This window comes from Ruditapes philippinarum, unplaced genomic scaffold (genome assembly GCF_026571515.1).
Source record: "Ruditapes philippinarum isolate M1 unplaced genomic scaffold, ASM2657151v2 ctg8836_1_1_1_1, whole genome shotgun sequence".
Classification (NCBI taxonomy): domain Eukaryota; kingdom Metazoa; phylum Mollusca; class Bivalvia; order Venerida; family Veneridae; genus Ruditapes; species Ruditapes philippinarum.
Genome location: NW_026855894.1, coordinates 185,435 through 207,836, shown reverse-complemented (window position 1 = coordinate 207,836; position 22,402 = coordinate 185,435). Strand labels below are relative to the sequence as shown.

Sequence of the window (22,402 nt, the reverse complement as noted above, 5' to 3'; positions counted from 1 at the left end):
TAATATCAGCTATAATGGAAAATATTTTGCACATTAGATATTCATTTAGTCTCATTTCTTAAGAGCGCATTCTGAAACCTCACACTTGTATTTAGTATTAAGATTGAGTAACACTATCGAAAATTTTTCTTTTTTCCCCTCATGCAAATATCACTTAATTGTAATTTCGACATAAATTTCTATTTCTGAATATATTTTGATAAAGGCATGACACTGATAATTTCTCTTTAAGAAAGTTATCATTTAAAAAAATTAATTCACATAAATATGGCTACCCCTGTTGATAAAACAAACAAACTTTAGGTCACTGTAAGTGTGCTTTTAAAGATCATTTTAACTATCTAAATTGTGATTGAATACGCAATCATTTAGAGTCTCCATTTTTCATATAATACTGTTACATTTATTATTTCCAAGGGTTGACTGCTTTTTCAGCTTATGTTATTGTTTATTGAAGAAAAAGCTGTTGAAAATTAAACAGTATATTTTCATTTTTAGTGAGCCTAGTGCTTAATGCGCGAGTCGCCGAATAATAGCTTTTAAATATTATATATATTTACAGTTTGTGATAAGATGATGGAGGGTGCGCAAATGATGATAGTAGATTATCACCCAACTACATATGGTAGTGTACAGTCCTACGCCCACTACTTAAACTTGCCAACCCTCGTGCCTGGAGGAACAGGGAGCAGTGCCTATGACCCTTATAAATATGACATTAGTCTACTTCCGCCCACCATTGGCGCCATCGTCGCCGTGATTAAACACTTCCAATGGAACAACGTCGTTTACTACATATTCGATACAAATGATGGTAGGTCAGCATATTCGTGGTGACGAAAAAGTTAAGAAAGATCAGAACATCTGTATACACATTTATAAAGAATACAAAAAAATTCACAAGCGAAAAACAAACAACTCAGCCTATCTAAAAATGGTTGTTTATTTGATTTTAATTATTTCTCTTAAATTAAAAGAATTCAGAACTTATGTCTCTGAATATGCTTTGTGATTGAGTTTAGTTTATCTAGTTCAAACATGAAATGTTGAAATTTAGTCGCTATCCACATTTGTTGTTTGATGTTCTATAAGTTGAGAGTTAGCAATTTAGAACACTTTCATATATGTTTCCCAGTTTTTCATACAGTATTGTTTTGATTTTTTCTATAGGTCTGCTACGGCTGCAGACTCTTTACAATTCATTTGTTTCCGGCGATTCTAGTCCTGTCATAAGAGCTCACCGGTGATACGCAGTCGCTACCCACAGTCATATATAATGTTTAAGCGGAGAGTAAGCAATTTAGAACTTGACTCTTTCATATATGTTTTTAGTTTTGCAAACTGTAATACTTTGATTTCCTTCTGTAGGTCTGCTACGGCTGCAAAGTCTTTACCAGTCATTTGTGCCTGGCGATTTTAATCCTGTCATTAGGGCTCGCCGAATTAGTAACATATCTCATTGTTACGATGTCCTCAGGAAAATTGACAGAAGTCCTCCGCCAAAACGAATCATACTAGACCTTTCAACGAAAGAAGCATACGAGAGTGTACTTCATCAGGTACGACTACTTTTAAATGCTCATCTCATTTTAATGATTAATATCATCGATTACTTCAGCCTCGGTTTATTGCATGTATGTAGAATGGATTATATTCACCCGACCCCCTTTCAGAATTCCATTTTATTCTATTCTCCTCATAGTTTCTCGTTTACGGCACACGGATTCTTTGACCTGGGGGTCATTCACCGCATTTCTCGGAATGGCATAGAAGTGTCGTATTGAAGGTACCTTGATCACCGCCGTATGAACATACACTTCTTCGAATGTTACTAAATTCAAGATTTTACCATTATTATCGTCACGCATAAATGTTGATAAATGTTCCAACTGGTGCTAGGTAGGGGATGTGGACGGTAGCTCGCAGTTACCATTACCTTTCATAATACTGTTTCAAACAAACCGAGCTTGCAACATTACGAGTTTTGTCTTTTTGACGTACTTTATAAACTCTGTCACTCTTTTTTCCAACGAACGCAAATGCGTAAAAAGTCACTCGAACTTTCTATGTGTATCTTTATTTAAGAAATTGGTATGAGTATTTCTTATATTTCAGATAGTGGATGTCGGCATGAACAGAGATGGGTATCACTACATTCTTGGAGGTTTGGTAAAGGATCCCTTTTCTTTTACATACAGTAGTTACAGAATGCGAATACCTCGAACTTTAAAATAACTTAAATAACTTAATTCATATGAGTGAACTGTTAAAAGCTGAAATACATGTACCATTAAATTTTTTATGACTATTTTTCAGCTTTTTTTAAAGACTTCTTCGCGTAAATGTGTATAATTACTAAATAACCGGAAACACCTCCTTTAAATGTCCTTGAACTTATCTGGAAAATTTAATTAAAAAAAATTAATTAAACAGTTTTTGTGTGTGTGTGTGTGTGTTTGTATTTTTTTTTCTATTTTTTTTTTTGGGGGGGGGGGTATATCATTTTAGGCAAATTTTAAAGCGTACCGTAAACATCTGTCATTATCGAATACTTGTCAATTATTATAATGATAGCCAATATCTTAATATACTAATAAAACTTTAAGTATGAAAAGGAATAAATAATGCAGATAAAGTTTCAAGCATTATGAGGCAAAACATCTAAAATCGATGACTGAAGAAATGGCTTTTTAATCTTACAAGCATGTTACTAAACCACAAATATAACAAAGACACCATTTCTAATTCCCTTATGAATAAACCATTGATCAATCATTCTGTTTTACAGTTTGAACGCAAATTACTCGAATTTCAGGTTACGACTAATACAGTTGAAATTTATTGAATAAAATAAGAAAAAATAACCGTACGCGATTGTTTGGTTATAAATGAACTGTCAGATATATCTCTAGCATCGTTAAATCAGATATTTGATAAACGCATTTGAGATAGAAATTTTCCAGAATCCAAGAGAGTTCTTTGTTAATGTAAATGGGAGCTGTCAGAGACATGACACATTTTAATGTTGAAACATTCATCATGTTGGTAATATATATTCAGGGTATTACAGAATTAGATTTGAGCACTTTTGTTTTCGGTGGCGTTAACATCACCGGGTTTAGTATTGTGGATAACGAGACTGCAGAAAATGTTAAACTGCTAGATGATGCCAGGGGCTACGAGTTACATCCTGTTGGAGACTCGGTATGTCTTTTATTCCTGAAATCTTATGTATGTCTTTTATTCATGAAATCTTATAAATTTCGAAGTCTGAAAATAAAAGCACTACATTTGGGCAGCACGTCTCCAGATTCTTACTACTTTTTATGAAAATTTTGAAAATGTATCAATAAGTTAGATAGTATGCAGTGAACAAATAAAAAAAGTTTAAACGTTGTAACGACACTAACAACCAATGTAAATAACTGAAAGGGGGTCAAAATATGCAAAAATAACCTTTACTGCGTTGGTAATTTAGTAGAAATATGGTAAAAAAATACTGAAAACCATTCATTAATCGCGCAGAACAAGGAAAATATTACATTATCTTTTTTCTTTTCTTAAAATTTTTGTAAAATTTTCTAAAGTTTGTTTTTCTTGAATTATTTTGCCTTACCTTGAGGCATGCCGCGTTAAGATATTTTCCTTATCTTGACGCTAGTAAAATGGTATTTTCAAAAATATACTTGTTTATTTAACGACTTTAGCTGAATAACATAATATTATAATTTCTTGTGTTACAGTAGTCAAAACTCTAATCTAAATTAAATACCTTTTAAGTCAATTCAACACGCTTATTAATGTTCCACATGTAATCTGATTTTTTTGTTTGATTTTGGTTTAACGGCGCTCCAACACAATTTAAGTCATATGGCCCTGAAATAGGAAATATAAGTTTGGCTAACCTCGGGTGTTACAAACTTAATATGTTAGCACGTATATGATACGTCTTTTGTAAAACATGATATATATTCTTTGTAAAACATTTAAAAAAAATGTCAAGTTTAGTTTGAATTCAGAAATGAAGGTGATAAATATCACATTACTGTATCATTTATTAATCGCAATTTGTGTCGTAAGTGTTCTTTTCTTTTTTTATCGTTAAGGTAGAAGACGCTATGGTAATAGATACTGTACACGTGCTTCTTCTAGCTGCTAAACAATTGAATGACGACAGGTACAATATCAATGATGATATATATTCTTCAAGGAGGAGAGACAGGTATTCCAGGTATGATTATGATTTTCGCATCTACTTTCCCTGGCTGATTCTTTATGTACTTAGTTATTTTCAGTAGTTTTGGCGCGACCCCCTTGCACCGCTTTAGAGCCATGCCATGTTTCTATTCTTTACTTGACCGTCTGGCTGTTGGTAAGATGGTCCTGTGTAACTGGGTCTTGCTGGGTGCTACATTCAATGGATCTTGCTTTTCTTAGTTGATATTTCTTTTAATATTATATATTTATGTAATTTTCATTTCATATATCAATCTATAGTGAAATGCACACAGACATCTCTTTTTCCTTTCTTTTTTATTAATATAATATGTCGACTAATAACTTTAAACGCGTCAATAAGAAGAATAAGAATGTGTAGAAACCGTTAATTGCAATATTTATTTATTATTAAACAGATTCGAGCTTTAATAAGACGTTTTAAGCCGTTTTTAGCTTACCCTATTTTAAGCAGAAATTATTTTAGACCTCTTTGATTTATATATGAAACTTGTCTAGTTTGTTGCCAAGATATAATTCTTGAATTTCCTAATATAGACTACGTATTTTAGAACAGAAAGAAAATAACATAATTAAATGTTACTTAAAGATATATAAGGAGATGTAAAGTCTAAACTCAGTTATATAACAAAACATGTTTGTTTAAATAAAATATAAAAAATCAAATTGGCATAGTGAATGTCAAATGTTGATGGGCGGCATGCCATATTTTTATGAGTGTCAAAGCTTTCCAGTTATTACGTTACAACTCAAAATGAATAACAATTTATCAAGATGTAATCGGCAAATGTAAAACTTTGCTGAAAATATATATGAAATGTATGAAAAGTTATTTAATAGTTATTTTTTTATTATTATGATTTATATTATGAAGTAATTTATGAAGTTTATTTAATGTACTGAGGTTTTTTGACATGCCGGGATTAGGAATAATGTTTCGAGATAAATGTTCCACTTGATGTAGATCTACACCAACTACTTGAGTATAATATTTCAGATCATTCGCAGACTCCGTTTTTTTCAATCATTTAATAATATCAACATTTAATCTTTAAAGGTATGGTAATACAAATCCAAATGCTCAAAGTTACAATTGTAGCGGCGTCAGTTTAGAACAGAGTTTTGATGGAGACATGATTCTTCAAGCGCTTAAAAGGGTAACATGTTTACAATGTATTTATTTCTTTCTTTGTTTCATTCTTTCTTTCTCTTTTTCTGTCTCCAGTCAACCTAACCGTCATTTTTGGTAACTAATCAGAAATACCAGTTTTTTTGCAAGTAACTACAAATTTTACATAATTTCTAAATTGACTATAGGAGACAATGACCAGACTCACTGTCCAAAACAAAAATCGATTGTCACGTAGAAACTTCGCCTGACCAGAGGATCGAACTAGCGACCACTGCACTGGATTACGATGCTCCCCAAATATTAAGCTACGTGGGCGGGTCTATTGTAAGATGTTACAATGTCTATGACAAAAGTGTTTATCTTCAGTGTATTATCTATGCTGCCTGATTTGTGCTGTATTTTCTCTCAGCGGGGCGTCAGATAAAAACACGAAAATACGACAAAAGGTTTTAGCCTGGCGTTCTACTGAGCGAACGTACAACAAAATGGTGAGTTTGTCGTATTACCGTGCTTTTGCCTTTGAGCCCGGCGAACGGAATTTTTTTACGGCGCCCCGCATAGTGAAAATCCGACATGGTTCAAAAGAGCCACTGTACACAACAGTACATCTTTACACAATATGTTCAGTTCTTTGACATTTTTAAAAGTAAAACAGATAACGTATGTTTTCGTTTAATGGATATGAAATAACATTTAATAGATAGCATATATTGTAATAACATACTTATCGTATTTTAAATGTTGAAGACAACTTTGTATTATATGTTGCTTTAAATAACAATGGAATTAAGAATACTCAGCATTTATTTAGCTAACAATGGAGAAGATATTTTATATACAACAGGTTACTACATATGGTTTAACGGGAAACATAGAATTTGACAAAAATGGTGTAAGACAGAATTATATCTTCAAAGTGTATCAATTAGAACACAAAGTACCATTGAGACAGGTAAATCTATAATAAATAATAATAAAATATAATAAATGTATCATTTACAAGAAGAACTCATAACACCATTTACTTATTCTGTCTTATGGCGGCGTAAACCCAAACCAAAAAAAGATGAATTTATCATAAATTATATACCAGTTTTATTAATTTTATTCAATTTCGATATTATTACATTTTTTATCATGAATAATAATTATACAAGTTTATTAATTGTTTTGGATATTGCCACATACAATCTTATGAACCATCATCTAAACGGCAAATTCTGATGTCTTTTCTAATGCTGAAAAAAGACACAAAAAGAACTGAAAACAAAAATGGAAACTGTTATAGTATACCTGTACCAACTGTTATTTATTAGTTATAGTAAGGGAAAATTATATTATTCATTTGATAGGTCGGATTTTGGACACCTAAACTGGGATTTAACACAACACTTCCTAAACCTGAGGTGAAAGAAATACAAAAAGACGATCTTAACCGTACACTGCGTGTTACAACAATTGAGGTATATTTGTTTATAAATTAACTGTTGTGTAACAATGATATATAGTGCCATTATGGTATATTTGTTTATAAACCAATAGTTATGTAATAATGGTACATATTACTATTATGTTCTTTTACATGTAGTAGTAAATATAAGCCGAAAACTGTCCAATATTTTACTTATTTGTCAGTTTGAGGCTTATATCTTAAACCCCAGTCATACTAGAGCTTACGATTACTTGCGACCACCGGCGACTTGTAAAACTGACGATCATCAGCGATTGTCTGCGACCAAAACCATTTTTGCACGGATAAATTTACTTTTGCGAGTATCGTAAGACAAGTCATCATTGACAATCGCACGACAGGTCATAAGTAAACGTACGATGGTCTCAAGATTGCCTGGGATTACTTACGACTACCCGTGACATAACATGCGATCACCTACAACTTGTCGTACGACCATAACACGATAACTAAAGACTACTTAAGATTATCAGTGACTAGCGGCAATTTGTAAAGACTGTCGTAAGATTGTCGCACTTCCGAACGACCATCGTGCGACAGCCTTAAGACCTTATAAGATCACTAGCGACCTGTTTGATCGCAAGGAGGTTTTTGTGCAAGCTCAAAAACCTCTCTACGACTGAAATTGGTCGTGGGACCTAAATAAGATAACCTGCGACTGTCAAAGATCACCGATGACCGTCGTAAGACGTTTAGTAAATATAAGCCGAAAACTGTCCAATATTTTACTTATTTGTCAGTTTGAGGCTTATATCTTACTTAAATTACTACTTTACTATCAAAATATCATGTTATCGATCGAAAAATTAGAGACAATTTATTTTTGTGCTAGAAATGTACAATTTTAATGTTTTAGCAATTATCTTTTTCTTACTTGCAAAACCCTATTGGTAGCCTCTTGAATTACAAAATGCCCGTAGCATGAACTGTTCGTGTTTTGAAATATGACCAATTATGTACATGAACACAATGATATACACAAAATATACCAGTTACGCAAATTGTTGGACTTACACGCATACAGTATACGCCAATTGACATTGGGGATATTTATAAGAAATAATAAAAATAAAAAGTTTTCAAATTTTAAATGATTCGCTGAGACAATCTATGACTTTTAAGAAGGATTTATACTGACCATTTAGTGTTAAAATGGTTTTTTTTACTTTACTACAACTATCACGGATGTAAAATGTTTAGTAAAAAATTGCCATTAGTATGAATAATGGATATCTACTCAACATTTTTTTTTCTTATTTTTGAATTGATATTTGTCATTTCACAGGAGTCTGGAGTCGTTTCTGTATAAAAACAAACATAAACAAAACATAACCGCTTTTAATTTGAATAGCTGAATTTATTTTCTCTATAATTATATTAAGATTTTATTTCAAAAGCTTACCGTTAAACTTATTTGAAAAGTTGACCTAACTGAAACATAACGTACATACAAATAACGTACATACAATAAAGCAAATCAAGTATGATTGTCAACTAAACGTATTTAAAAAAAGAAAAAGAAAACAAAAGAAGAAAACAGATCATAGACAAGAAATAAAACGATTCCATTAAAATCATATCGTAACTGTCGCTCCGCTACCTTTCACTAGGAAAGCGTAAACAGTGATATGATGTAAAGAGCTCAGTAGGCTAGCTCCTTCGGATCATTGATGCCAGCACTATTAAGTGTTGAGAATTGAGTACCGCTCAAGCCGGTGCTAGAGGGCGTGAGGGATGTTGCACTTTTTCGTTATCCCTCATATACAGACTCAATCAAACAGAGTCTGCAATTCTCTTGTAATTTTGTTGTGAATAATGCTTCCGAGGGATCACTTTGTTTCCAGATTTTTATACTTCACAACAGCAGGTGTCAAGTGCTGTGTGGCAGCCGTAAAAGGTTGCCCCGTACTTCACTTCAGTGTTGTTTTATTTTTCTGGTCCTTCGGGATCATTGATGCCAGCACTATTAAGTCTTGAGAATTGAGTACCTCTCAAGCGTGAGGGATGTTGCAGATATTCATTATCCTTCATGTACAGACTCAATCAAACCGAGTCTGCAATTCTCTTGTAATTTTTGATTAATGCTTCCGAGGGATCACTTTGTTTCCAGATTTTAGAATAAGAATTTTTGAAATGAGCAAATAATCATGGGCAGATAACAATTATTGGTATTTTCGTAAAATTCTGTAAAACGCGTAATGGGCGAAGAGAAGACGTTGCACTCCTCGTTAAGAGGTTACATTTTACTTAATCATGTTTTTTTTTGTTGTTGTTTTTTTATAATTTTCCACAAAATCCTGTAGTCATACAAGCTTCTTTCATTTCACGGCACGCTGTCTAATATTAAGGTGTTATACGATTAATATTGGACCTACACATTAATATTGGATACCTTACCTGTACTGTATTAAAAATACAGTACGGTCAGAACAAAGGAATGAAGTCATAGTAGTGATTTAAACCTTTAGTTGTGTTATAATAGTTAATAGTACAATTATATGAAAACGATAATTGCAGTATTTTTTCGTTAAGGTTGCAAAACAGAAACAAAATAGTAATTGACTCCTATATAAAATACAAAAGTTATTATGACAACATAAATTTACAAAGAGCAAAGGAACCAAAAGAAAGGTCATCTAAGTGGACACTATGTAACTGTGTTCCTCAAACTAAACTGAACTTTAACAAGATATCGAAGGTAAAACAGTCATGAAATCAGAAAGTCAGAAATGAAAATCGTAGCCTTGTCTGGGCATAATTGCCTTTAAGATAGAATAATCTGTGCAGGGAAATTAATAGTACAATACTGAATACTGAGGTATGTTGGGGTTATTTGCCCAGTGTGATATAAAAATATCACCCGAGGGAATATTCTCTGTGAAGGTAATATTCGATCAGAAAACAAGATAGGTTTATTGGAATTGTACATTGAAGTATATTTTTAGGTAAATATAAAACAATATGACTAACTTTTTTCAGGAAGAACCGTTTGTTCAGAAGAAAAAGGGAACTGATGTTTCTGGAGCTCCTTTGGTTGACGGGAAATATCTAGAGGTATTTACTTTTCAAATATCTTCACTATCTTTTATCAAGTAAAATTATGATATAGACTTTAAGAAAATTCCGTATTTGCTAACTTATTCCAGAGGTTGTTATACCATTTTATTAGGATTGCATAAACAAAACAACCCTATTTCTAGATAGCTTTATATTAGTTTCTGGTCACATATTATTAAACAAAACAGTATTAAAGTTTATATGTTTATCTGTTTGTGTATGATTTATCAATTTTATTATTTAAGTTACTTGTAAAAATGTTTGTATACGTATATAAAAATTTATCTCTGACATTGCGTCTAATGGTATTTTGTCTCACAACGCTGATTCAGAAATCTTATGGGAGATTTGTAACTGGTTTAGTTACACAAGAAAGAGAAACAAAAAACATTTTTACCTGTTATTATTAAATGTGTGCCTTTCATTTATCTATAAATCGCTGTTTTAAAATAATAATAAAAACGTTTATTTATACATACTACATAGATACGTGTATATATATATTAATCAGGGATTCTGCATAGACTTGGCAGCAGAGTTACAGAAGGCCTCATCGCGGCATTTTGATTATTACATTGATCTAGTAGGTGATAAGAATTACGGCTCCAGAAAAGAAGATTATGGATGTTGGGACGGAATGATAGGGGAGTTAATCAGCTCTAGAGGTTGTCCAAATGGCACGAGAAAGGTACGTACAAAAATACAATTAATATATTTAATGCCATATGGTAAAGAAGAAGTCAATAGAGGAATACATGTGTAAGCTACAGATTGTGGTTAAAAAGTTCTACTTGCAGATAGAATAACCTAAAATGGCGAACATGAAACGTGTTGCCTGTACTGTGCATCTTAATTTGAAGTCCATTGTGCATGATATTATGAAGAAGAAGTCATAAAGAATTTTGTAGTATGCCATAACATACATAATTGTGCCTAAGACCATCATCTCAGCAGGAAAAAATAACGCTTCTTGGCAGAAGCTGCAAAATCTATAATTAAGACTTAATTTTAATGTTAATAGTCGTTTCTAATAAGGTATTTTTGAAGTAAAATAATAAACAGGCATGTTTTGTTATATCATAGTGTGGCAAAACAACTTATTTCAGGCAAAAAAAACAATGTTTTCTTTCACTAAATGAAATTTATCTGTACTGGTATCCTTTTAGTTTTCATTCTTATCAAAAACAAGCAAATATGACCCTGCCTGTTGAAGAAATGTTTTGCACTAAGTACCTTTATGTCAATTTTTAAAATAGCGTAATTTTGATACACATAGATGTGTTAGCCATTTCGTTGCACAATTCATATGTAATGATGATATAGATAACTATACTGTTGTAGAAAGCTGACATCGCCATTGCACCCTTAACCATTAACGAGGAAAGGCAACGTGCTGTGGACTTCACCAAACCTTTTATGAAGACGGGCATCAGCATTATGATTAAGAAACCAGACAAGGAAAAACCAGGAGTGTTTTCGTTCATGTACCCGCTTTCAAACTCTGTTTGGCTGTGCGTTATGGTGGCGTTTGTCGCCGTGAGCCTGGTTCTGTTCTTCGTCGGGAGATGGAGTCCATATGAATGGGGGGATTTGGACCCTAAAGGAGGACTACCTATTAACAATTTTAATCTGCTGAATACATTTTGGTTTTCTCTTGGTGCTTTAATGCAGCAGGGTTCTGATACTTTCCCAAGGTTGGTAAGGGTGCTAGAGTACAAAATTAGATATAACAAAGAGACAAATGATTATGTTTGCAATGAACATATCGTCGTCCTAAGCACTCGGTAGTACAAAATGTTGTACGGTCGTACAGAACATGTACGGACATACCAGCCAGATTAATCCAGTTGGCAATTTTTGTAGTACCAAAATTTTGACATATCACTGAAATTATAGAAAACTTTCCTAATAACACTTTTTGATTGTTGTATGTTTTTTCTATTTATCAATATTTTCATCTTTACCACTGTAATTGAAAACGAAATCCCATTTACACTTCATATTGGTGTTGTTTTATGTTTTATAACTTCAAAAGAATCTATATAAACATTTTCATATGCAACTGACTGTTTCATGCTTTTTTTTAATTCGTTTCTAGCAGAAAGTCACACTAAAACACTGCTTCTGTTTTGTTTCCTTGTTTTAATTTGCATTAATTTTTAAAGCATGAATTGTATTTATTACCATACTTATGTTAAAAATATGATTTTTTTGTTAGTTTTAGTTTTACTTTTTACAATATGATTTTGTCACTTTGAAGTTCTTTTCTTCAGTTTTTGTTATCAAAAAAACTAATACGATTTCTTTTTTATGATAATTATATCGAAATTTCACCAATTAACGTACCCAAAGTTGTATCAATGAACGGTTTATACAACTCTTTTTCTTCTAAATAGGGCATTGTAGCAACTGCATGCATAAATTAACGAACAAACGGACGAACGAACAAATAAAAGTAATAAATTTCAGATTCATAAATTTACATGTGATTTTTTATCGTATTATAACACTAGATTAATACATTTGCAAGAAATTTCAACCTTTCTATCTAACAATGAGATATCATGTTGTTTTTCTTAATTGCAATTATATCTAAAATATATAAATGCAAACATTTAAAGTCTGTTTATGTTTGCTGCTTATATACATGCATCAGGGTGTACAATCATCAGAAAACACCTTAATTGTTTATTTGTGTTTTATTTGTTTGTTTGTTTTTTGTTTTTTTTTAACTTTAATTAGCGTATTTGTTGAAATATTTTATTATTTATTTGCACATATATATTCGCTTAGTTTGTCACCACTGTGTATGCCTTGCTTTGATATTTTGATTACTTTTCATGATAGACCACAAGTGTATGCTGCATATATTCAAAAACACACATCCATAGTTAACCAAAACACAAAAATTGCCAAATATGTAAGAGTATCGAGAATTTATCAGTCCCTGGATGCATTTTCACCTTACTTTTATATAATATGGTTCTTATAAAGGTTTTTCAGCACTACTACAATTACCCATTGTGTAATAGTTAATAATGTGTAGGTTTACATTATAAAACTTTTCTAATAGTTACACTGGTTATAAGTCGTTTTCTCAAAACAGCTGAGTACTATATATGTATGTGTCAATAAGAACATAGTTTAGGCTAGCTACTTGTGGCCAAGGCCTGTAAAGCTGCGCATAATTATTATAAATAGCAGTACATCAGATTATTCTTCACTTTTTTTAAACATGTTTTTAATCATTTCAAAAACGTTACATGATTTATTCTGCAGATCGTATTCAGGTCGAATAGTTGGAAGCGCGTGGTGGTTTTTCACCCTTATTCTGATATCGTCCTATACCGCTAACCTTGCGGCATTTTTAACCATAGAGCGTCTAACTCCCCCGATTTCCGGAGCAGACGATCTTGTCAAGAAAGGAAGTGACATGGGCTATGGGACATTGAACAGTGGATCTAGCAAAACTTTTTTCGAGGTAGTATGTTCTAATTATTTTATTCTACAGTGTATTAGTTTATGTTTATTTAAGTTAAGTTATGTTTATTAGATTTTGAAGACAACTGATTCTGCCCATGCGACCAGTGCAGACCAAAATTAGCAGGCTTATCCGTGAAGTCTGATCGTGATCGGCATTATTTGCTATTCAGTAAGACCACATTTTGAAATATACATGGTGCTTCAGAAGGGCTTAATTTGTTGATTATGTGTCGCAATATTCCGAAAGATGCAAGTTAAGCCAATAAACATTTTCAATAATGAGGCATTATGTTTTAGAAAGAAATAGTTTTGTGCAGCACTTTAGTTCGTTTCTGTAAGTATACAATTATATGTTTGTTCATACCATTGATCGTAAAAGTGCCTTAAAATTTTGAAACGTAAATTATTAGACAAAATGAATGAAGATAATTGAGCCGCGTAACGACAAAACCAACATAAAGGGTTTGCGACCAGCATGGATCCAGACCAGCCTGCGCATCCGCGCAGTCTGATCAGGATCCTTGCTGTTCGCTATCGGTTTCTCTACTTGTTATAGAGTTTGTAATGAAACAGCATGGATCCTGATCAGACTGCGCGAATGCGCAGGCTGGTCTGGATCCATGCTGGTCGCAAACCCATTATGTTGGTTTTGTCATGACGAGGCTCATATTTACTCTACTCTTTTATTCATTCATAATTATTAGTAATCTGTTCTATATTGATCAGTTTCATGTTGTTAATTTTTTAATTTATCTTGAAATATTGAGTTCAAATCGAACTGTATACATTTTCAGACGTCAAATGTCCCTACTTATATGAAAATGTGGAATTACATGGAAGCCAATTTCGATCAAGTGATGACGACGGATGTTAAGAAAGGGGTTGAAAAGGTTCGAAATAGCAAAGGAAAATATGCTTTCTTATTGGAATCAGCTTATAATGTGTATCATAACCAAAGAAAACCATGTAATACCATGAAAGTGGGCCATAATTTAGATAGCAAAGGATATGGTGTCGCCACACCGCAACATTTCCATTTAAAGTAAGTTTATAAGAGATTTACCGAGAGATCTGTTTTTTATCAGGTAGATACTATTTGTCCCGTTTTTGTTTTTATTGAATTATGAAAGATACAGGTATGACTATCTGCTATTAGATTTTTTATGTACGGAGAATATTATTATAATTGTTTTAATTTTCCTATTTTCATTTTGACTAACAGGATGTGAATTATACATAATAAAAATTTGACTATAAATATAACACTAGAGTAAATAATTTAAATTCGTGTATTTTTCTAAAATAACCCTTAGCTATGGTATGTAGTGTTTTAGCTCCGCGGGTCGCCAGTATTCGACAAGTAGCCAATTTGTCTTTTTACATGTTTTCGCGTGGCACCTCGCAGAGCGAACGTACGACTATTTGTCACTAAGTTGCATTTTCGTGTTTTTGTCTGCGCTGTAGGGAGAAAGGCAAAAAAACACGAAAATACGACAGTATAATCATTTTCGTTTTTCTCTGGCGCCCCATGGAGAAAAAAATACAACATGGCAGTTAAACAAAAATGTTGGTGTTCTTTTAATTATTATTCATACCATTATCATTATTATTTGAAAAAAATACATCTTGACATAAATAAGCCACACTCGTCAGAAAAAAATTGTTGTATGCTCCAAGTTAAAATAAAGTTATTTGCCTTTTATTTCCATTTTCAGAAATCAGTTAAATTTAGCAGTTCTCAAATTAAGAGAAACCGGTCAGTTGATGAAACTGGAACAGAAATGGTGGTACTCTAAAGGAATGTGTGGCACCAACAAACAGGTAATTATAAATTAGAAAGAAGAATATTCTGAAAACAAAACTTTTGAAGACGAAATTAGCATACATTTTTGATAATCAAAACTTAAAAGTGCATTATATATTTAAGTAATATATATGATGATTGTATATATCTCATGAATCAAGAAAGACTGCTTTGAATCAAGAACATTGGAAACAAAGGTTCGGTATATGGCACAAAATGTTTTTGTCTAAGCGTAATCAGCGAATGATTATGCCATTGCTCAACGATTTATTCCTGTTCAAATAAAGTTTTTCTTAAAAACAATAGTAAATAACAATTTTACTGTCACTATTTTAGAATATGTTCCGATCAAAATACTGACATTTATAAAACTAAAGGTTCAGTTCGTTTTTGGGGGATTTTTTTTTTCTTGGTTCGACAATCGTCGAATTTCACATGTTGTTGATTTTTTTTACAAATATTATTGAATTTTAGTTCTATATTTCACCAAATTAACACTTACATTTTCTCTAATGACGACAGCACTGCAACACTACCTTTCGGTATATCCAGCCATTGCACCAAAATTCATAGTGATCCAAAATCACTTTATAAAGATTAATCCAAACTTTAGAACACTGCTTATTAATAGAAATACATCCATAATCACTTTCTGTGAGTTTATACATTAGGCTATAATTGACAATTAATTAAAATCTGCACTTCTTATAAAAAAACAAAGACTGTCGTTTGCCCGATATTATGTATGACAGGTGCCAAAAGCTGCTAGCTTTATGAAATAGACATCATTTTTATGTTTATTGCAGATTATCAATAACACAGGTCAAGTATATTTTAAATCTCATCTGTTTATTGAAACAAAAGTATTATAGATATATTTTAATTATGCTGCAGAATAATTACACCTAATAAAAAGTTTTCATACTGAACGAAATAAATAGATGGTTAATCTATTTTTATGGATTGTGATTGTTCGCCATGCACGTACAGCTGTGTTTACAAAAGTTCATACCTTATGTTTTATCATGTATGATACACTGACAGAAAATAAAGACTTTGAATTAGAATTTGAAATTCTAGTTTGTTCGGTATTTTTATTCTAATGTCATCAAATTTTAGCGTGTTTTTTAATATCATCGACTTCTAGATTTTTGCGATTATCATCGAATTTTAAGGTTTTTGCTCAAAACAATTTGATTTTTAAATGTTTTTAGCCGATTCTAAAAAAAAATTCAAATATCATCGAAATTTAGTTTTTATGTAAATCATTGGATAATTTTGACGTACACTGTGTAAGTATGGTTTGAGTCGATTGTATATAATATTTTTTTCAAATATCATCGAAATTTTGTTTTCACATAAAACATTATATGAGCCGTGTCACGACAAAACCAACATAATGGGTTTGCGACCAGCATGGATCCAGACCAGCCTGCGCATCCGCGCAGTCTGATCAGGATCCATGCTGTTCGCTTGCAAACCCTATAACAAGAAGAGAAACAGATAGCGAACAGCATGGATCCTGACCAGCCTGCGCATCCGCGCAGTCTGATCTGGAGCCATGCTGGTCGCAAACCCATTATGTTGGTTTTGTCGTGACACGGCTCATATAATCATGACCAATAAATGAGCCGCGTCACGACAAAACCAACATAATGTGTTTGCGACCAGCATCGATCCAGACCAGCCTGCGCATCCTCGCAGTCTGATCAGGATCCATGCTGTTCGCTATCAGTTCCTCTACTTGTAATAGAGTTGGTAAGCGCACAGCATGGATCCTGATCAGACTGCGCGGATGCACAGGCTGGTCTGGATCCATGCTGGTCGCAAACGCACTATGTTGGTTTTGTCGTGACGCGGCTCAAATTATTTTTCAGGATGCCACGACGAGTGCTCTAACCCTCAGTAATGTGTCAGGAATATTCCATATTCTTGTAGGGGGTTTGTTACTCTCAATGATTGTTGCCTTATGTGAATATGTTATACATCAACGAATACGAAAACTTCGTGAAAGAGGGAGAATGAAAAAGGCAAAGATAAAACTTTATTTATATATTTGTTTTCTTTTGTTTCACTTAAAGTTTGTGAAAAAAAGGGATTTTTTTTGGGGAAAAAGAACAACGCTTTAAAATTTTTTTCCCCTTTCCCAAAATGGAACGGGTTAAACCAAAGGGGGAAAAGGGGGCTTAAAATCGGAACCAACGTCAAAAAAGTAGTCGAAAATTTATAATGGAAATATTTTCAAAAACATTACGGGAAAATTTTTATCAGTTGAAGCTTTTGGGTCAAGGTTTTTGTTTTTTTGGGGGAAAAATGTAAAGGGATATAATAAGCCATAAAAAAGGTAAAGATATTTAAAGGGGGGAGAATTGCCCAAGCTAGGAAATTCTTTGCCATCGCTGAACAATATTTTTTAATCATAAATTTTGTGGTTTTTTTACTTTTTAAAAAAATCATAATTGAAAAGTTGCCCTCAACATCTTTTTTTTAAATTCAGAGGTTTTAGTCGGTGCTTTTATCACTTTTCTACTTTGCGAAGTCTGATAAAAAAAATAATGTATGAAAAGATTAGTGGTTTGTTACCAAGGCGACTAGCATCCTCAAAGTAACGCCACATATGAAAGAGCATTAACTGTCACCTTTAGAAAAATAATGCTTAACAGAAGCCTGATAACGGTAGTATTGTTGTAACATGCACCTAAACAGATGCAAATTTATCAGTGGCATTTACTTCCAATTACTATTTGGGTTGACTTTTTTAAAAAGCTTATACAGAAAAGATAAAATAATAATTTTTTTGTCACAATGAAGCTCCAAACCCGTGCATTTTGTAAAAAGCCCCTAAAGTTAAAAGAAAAACGGGGTTTGTGACAAGAAAAATTTTGTTGTGTTTTTAAATTTTTTCTGTCTTAAAATTTATGAAAAAGGCCAAAAACTATTTTGTTAATGTTTTGAAAAAATAATTCGTATTTTTTCGGTATTTATTTTGAAAATAAAAACGGAATTTTTGTGGGTTTTTTTTTCCCCTAATTCGGTCCCATTTAAATCAAAACATTTATTATTTTATATTAATTTAATATAAAATTTTTTATATTTCAATTAAAGAAAAAAAATCAAAAGCTTTTGCACGGATATACTTGCAGGTAAATATATATCATCCAGTTTGAAGCTTATTATTGCAAATTATTGGTTTTAAATATAGACAACCTATAAACCACCCCCTTTAAAATTTTTCGTTTTAAATAAAAATTCAGGGTTGGGAACATTAAATACATTAAAATTTTTAAAAAGTTTTTTTCAAAGTTTTAAAAGGTTTGACAGTATTCTAAAATTTTTGTATAGCGTCATACGACATTAAATCATTTCGTTTAGGGTTTACCTCTTTCTATCATGGAAAACATTAAACACGCCTATTATCCATCCAACATGTTTATTCATATTTATGATTATGACTTTTGTCATTGGTTTATATTGCTTTGTATATTTCGAATGATGTTATATTTCAGCATTGTATATATATTGCACCTTTTTTCTTCAAAAATGAATAAAATTTGTTTGTTTTGATTGTATAAGTTTAATAGGTCGCTCGTTTTCAATTTGTTGCAAATGCTATACATCCGAGTACATGTAAACACTTCTGGAATTGTTTGAATTTAACCACTGACCTGCTGAATTGTTTTTTAAATGGACTTGTCCAGCGTCCATCTTTTAAACTGTCCATTAGCATTGTATGGGTAAATTAGGATGAAAATTTAAAGTTGTTACATGTTAAAACCAATAGAAAAGAGCCTGGTCAGACTGCATCAATGTGCTGGCGGCTGACACCGCTCTATACTAGTGGCAAATGCTAATAAAATAACTGTAGCTTACAAAAGGGTGACGATCAAGAACTAAACTTATATTTGTTAAAATTATGTGTACAATCGAAGGTAGAAAATGACTGACACAAAGGACAAATCAAACATTCCCATTTTATTATTACTTGTTTTGGAACATTACCGTGGAGAAAAAAAAATTCCTGAGTCTTCCATTGTAGAAAAATGTTAAATTTCAATGTATAGTTTACATTACATAGTTTAAAATCGTGGTTTTCAAAACCGGTAATTCGATTTGCTTCACCTTAATTCCAGAGTACAAATGCGCGTGTTATTTGTGTTAAATTTCAAATAATTCAAAGGTTACGTTCACTCATTTCATATCAAAGTGATTCAATGTTAAAGGAAGATGATTCACCGTTAATAAAGTGTTGATATATTTATATGTTTTAATATTCATACAATTGTATGATAAGGTGTGAGAGTGAGAAACTAATGTTTAATTCGTAAAACTTTATATGTTAAGACGTTTTTAAACCATAAATTGAAGAATGTGATTTAAAAGAATATACAAATATACAAATATGTAAGAAAAGTGAAAATAACATCAAATCGCTTCGTTGATTAGAATTATTAAGACACACTAAGGAATCAGGACAACTATTCATAATTAATGTATACTTTTTTTCCGGAGACAATTTATAGAAAAAATATTAAATGTTCTTTACGGGACTCCACTGAGGTTTTTTTTTTTACTTGACGGGACGGGAAATATTTTTACCGAGTTTAGTGTAGCATTTGATGTAGGTTCGGATCAAATACTTGCGTGCAAAAAAGTTGTAGAAAATTTGCTTATCCGGGTTTTTCACAATAACCATTTCTATTGTGCAAATATAACCATTTCTATTGTGCAAAATTACATAAAATGGATAAGCGTTAGAGCGTTTTTTTACACAAATCTGGCAACAAAAGCACGAACACATCGATATTCATATCAATTCTGACTATATTTCTTTATCATCTTTAGCAAATTTTTCCATTTTAAGTGCTTCACCTCATCTATTTAAAATGTCATTTTTTTGTTATTAGGCTTTTTGACCTTAGTGGAGCTCCTTTAAGAATTCATTTACTTGAACAGTGATTTATTTTACGACAACTTCCCCAGTTTACACATTAATTTTGTTAAACTTTGCTGTTTTTGTCTTAAGTCAACAATTGTCAGCAACACTATTACAGAGGCATATATCTTGAATTAACCTGGTCTGTAGCTGTGCCAAATTTTAACAACTTGGTTGATAACTTCTTCAAACACATATAATGTCTACAACATCCTAACTGGTAAATGGGTTGATATGTCATTTGATATGTTATAAATATTTTTGTTTTTCACTTCTAGTGATATCTTTTTCTGCATGTAAATATCTTTTGAATAAATTGCATTTTGATAATGGGCTTTCACGTATTTATTCTTTCTTGAAAATATTGAAGACTATTTATTGCGTTCTTCACTAGGCTTAGTGTTGTTATATTGTTCTGGTCCTTCGACATCACTGATTCCAGCACGTTGAGTGTTGAATATTGAATAAGTCTAATGCCGGTGGGGCGTGAGAGATCTTGCACTCTTTCATTATCCCTCATGTACAGACTCAATTAAACAGTTTCTGTCTGCAATTTTCATGTAATTTTGCTGAATTTTATGCTTCCAAGAAATCACTTTTTTCCAGATATATAAGCTATATATTGGAAAGTATTGATTTTGATTTATTGGTTTCAATTAAAGGTTGACTTTAGTTTTGATTGAAGAGGATAAATCAAAAAAGTTCCTGGCACGATGTTCTACGGTAGTCAGAGCATCCAACTAATGGTCTTACTTTTCAATATAATCGCCCTCTACATCAATGCACTTTGCCCACCTGTGCTCAACTTGTTTAACCCTTCAAAATAGAACTCTCTATTTTGGTCCTACTTTTCCTACCTAAAAGAACTCATTGACCGCCTCTATGACATATTCCTTGCTTCTAAAACGTCTACCACTAAGCTTGGTTTCAGTTTCGGAAATAGGTAGATGTTAGAGGGGACAAAGTCCGGAGAATATTGGGAATGAGGAAAAATTTCAAAACCGCAGTCAGTTGCGGCAGCCATCGCGACTTGGGATGTGTGAGCTGGCGCATTGTCGTGCAGGAGCCGCCTTGAGTCAGTTTGCCCCTCCTTTAACGCGCAATTTCTTGACGCAGACGTCTAAATTCGTCTGCATAGTACGTACCGTTTATGGTACGACCTTGCTCAAGATAGTCAATCATGATTATCCCTTGACTATCCCAAAAACATTGAAGCCATCATCTTCCCTGCTGATGGCGCTCTCTTGTATTTCTTCGGAGGGGGGCGAGCCAGGGTGCTTCCATTGCATTCTCTGTTTTTTAGATTATGGAATGAACTGTGGACCCATGTTACGATCCAGTAGATAAAATCAGGTTCATCCTCGTAGCGAGAGTAAAGATATCTTGAAATGTCAAACCTGGTCCGTTTCTGGTCGTCAGTCAACTGTTTGGGTACCAATCTAGCGGAAACCTTTAACATGCCATAGACATCAGTCAGAATTGCCTGAACTGAAAGCTTATACCCACTTCCCTAGCAATACTTCGCAGGTCTCGCCTTCTGTCGCACATGACCATATCGTGCACAGCTTCGGCAGTTTCATCTTTGGTGGCCTCTTTTGGGTACCCAGGCCGCTCATCATCTCCAATGGCCTCCCTGCCCCTCTTAAATTCAGCAGCCAATTTTTTCAGTGTTATAGGAAGGGGACTCCTTCCAAAGTGTATCCATGAAGTCTTCATGGGTTTTGGGGTGGGGAACATCTCTGTCTTACAGAGGTACTAAATGACGACTCTCTCTCTCTGATTTCAACTTTCACCATTTGACTAATTGACACACCCCTCTACTGATCAAAGTGTGTTTTATGTTACTTAGTCTATGTAAATCCGCGTGTAACTCGGGTCAGTAATCTTCAATAAGATATCGGTATAGACGTATCGTGTGTAAATGTCAGTATAGTGGCTAGAAATATATCGGGCCGAGAACTTTTTGATCATACCTTGTATAACCCTCATACTGTTTTGTATACTGGGCTTATTTTGTTTTCACTTTAATTGTGTGTCAATTGTTGTTTGAAAAGGGATAATTACAACAAAAATGATATTGAAGACCGTAAAAATTGTTTTGTCTGTCTCTGTTTTGTCGGCATAGACACTATAACATAAAAGGGAGAGTTGCATTCACGGAAAGAGAAAGAGCCTCCATAAGTTCCCAATCATACAGAACCTCTAGAACGGTAACCAACAGGGCACCGGGCAGAAATGAGCAAAATGAAATCATTGCCCAAATCAAGCCTTGCCAATTTATTAGGT

General features: G+C 32.8%; 1 protein-coding gene across 1 annotated transcript; it reads left to right on the top strand.

Moving 5' to 3' along the window:
* Positions 1-558: 558 nt before the first annotated feature.
* LOC132744743 (glutamate receptor 4-like) lies at positions 559-20,799 on the top strand. The gene is made up of 16 exons (XM_060733523.1): positions 559-814; positions 1,369-1,559; positions 2,116-2,169; positions 3,061-3,204; positions 4,107-4,231; positions 5,294-5,393; positions 6,213-6,320; positions 6,721-6,831; positions 9,819-9,893; positions 10,408-10,584; positions 11,238-11,590; positions 13,176-13,377; positions 14,174-14,421; positions 15,095-15,200; positions 17,061-17,213; positions 20,779-20,799. The coding sequence occupies exons 1-16, from the start codon at positions 574-576 to the stop codon at positions 20,797-20,799; spliced, it is 2,409 nt and encodes an 802-aa protein (XP_060589506.1). The 5' UTR covers positions 559-573.
* The last annotated feature ends 1,603 nt before the right edge of the window (positions 20,800-22,402 follow it).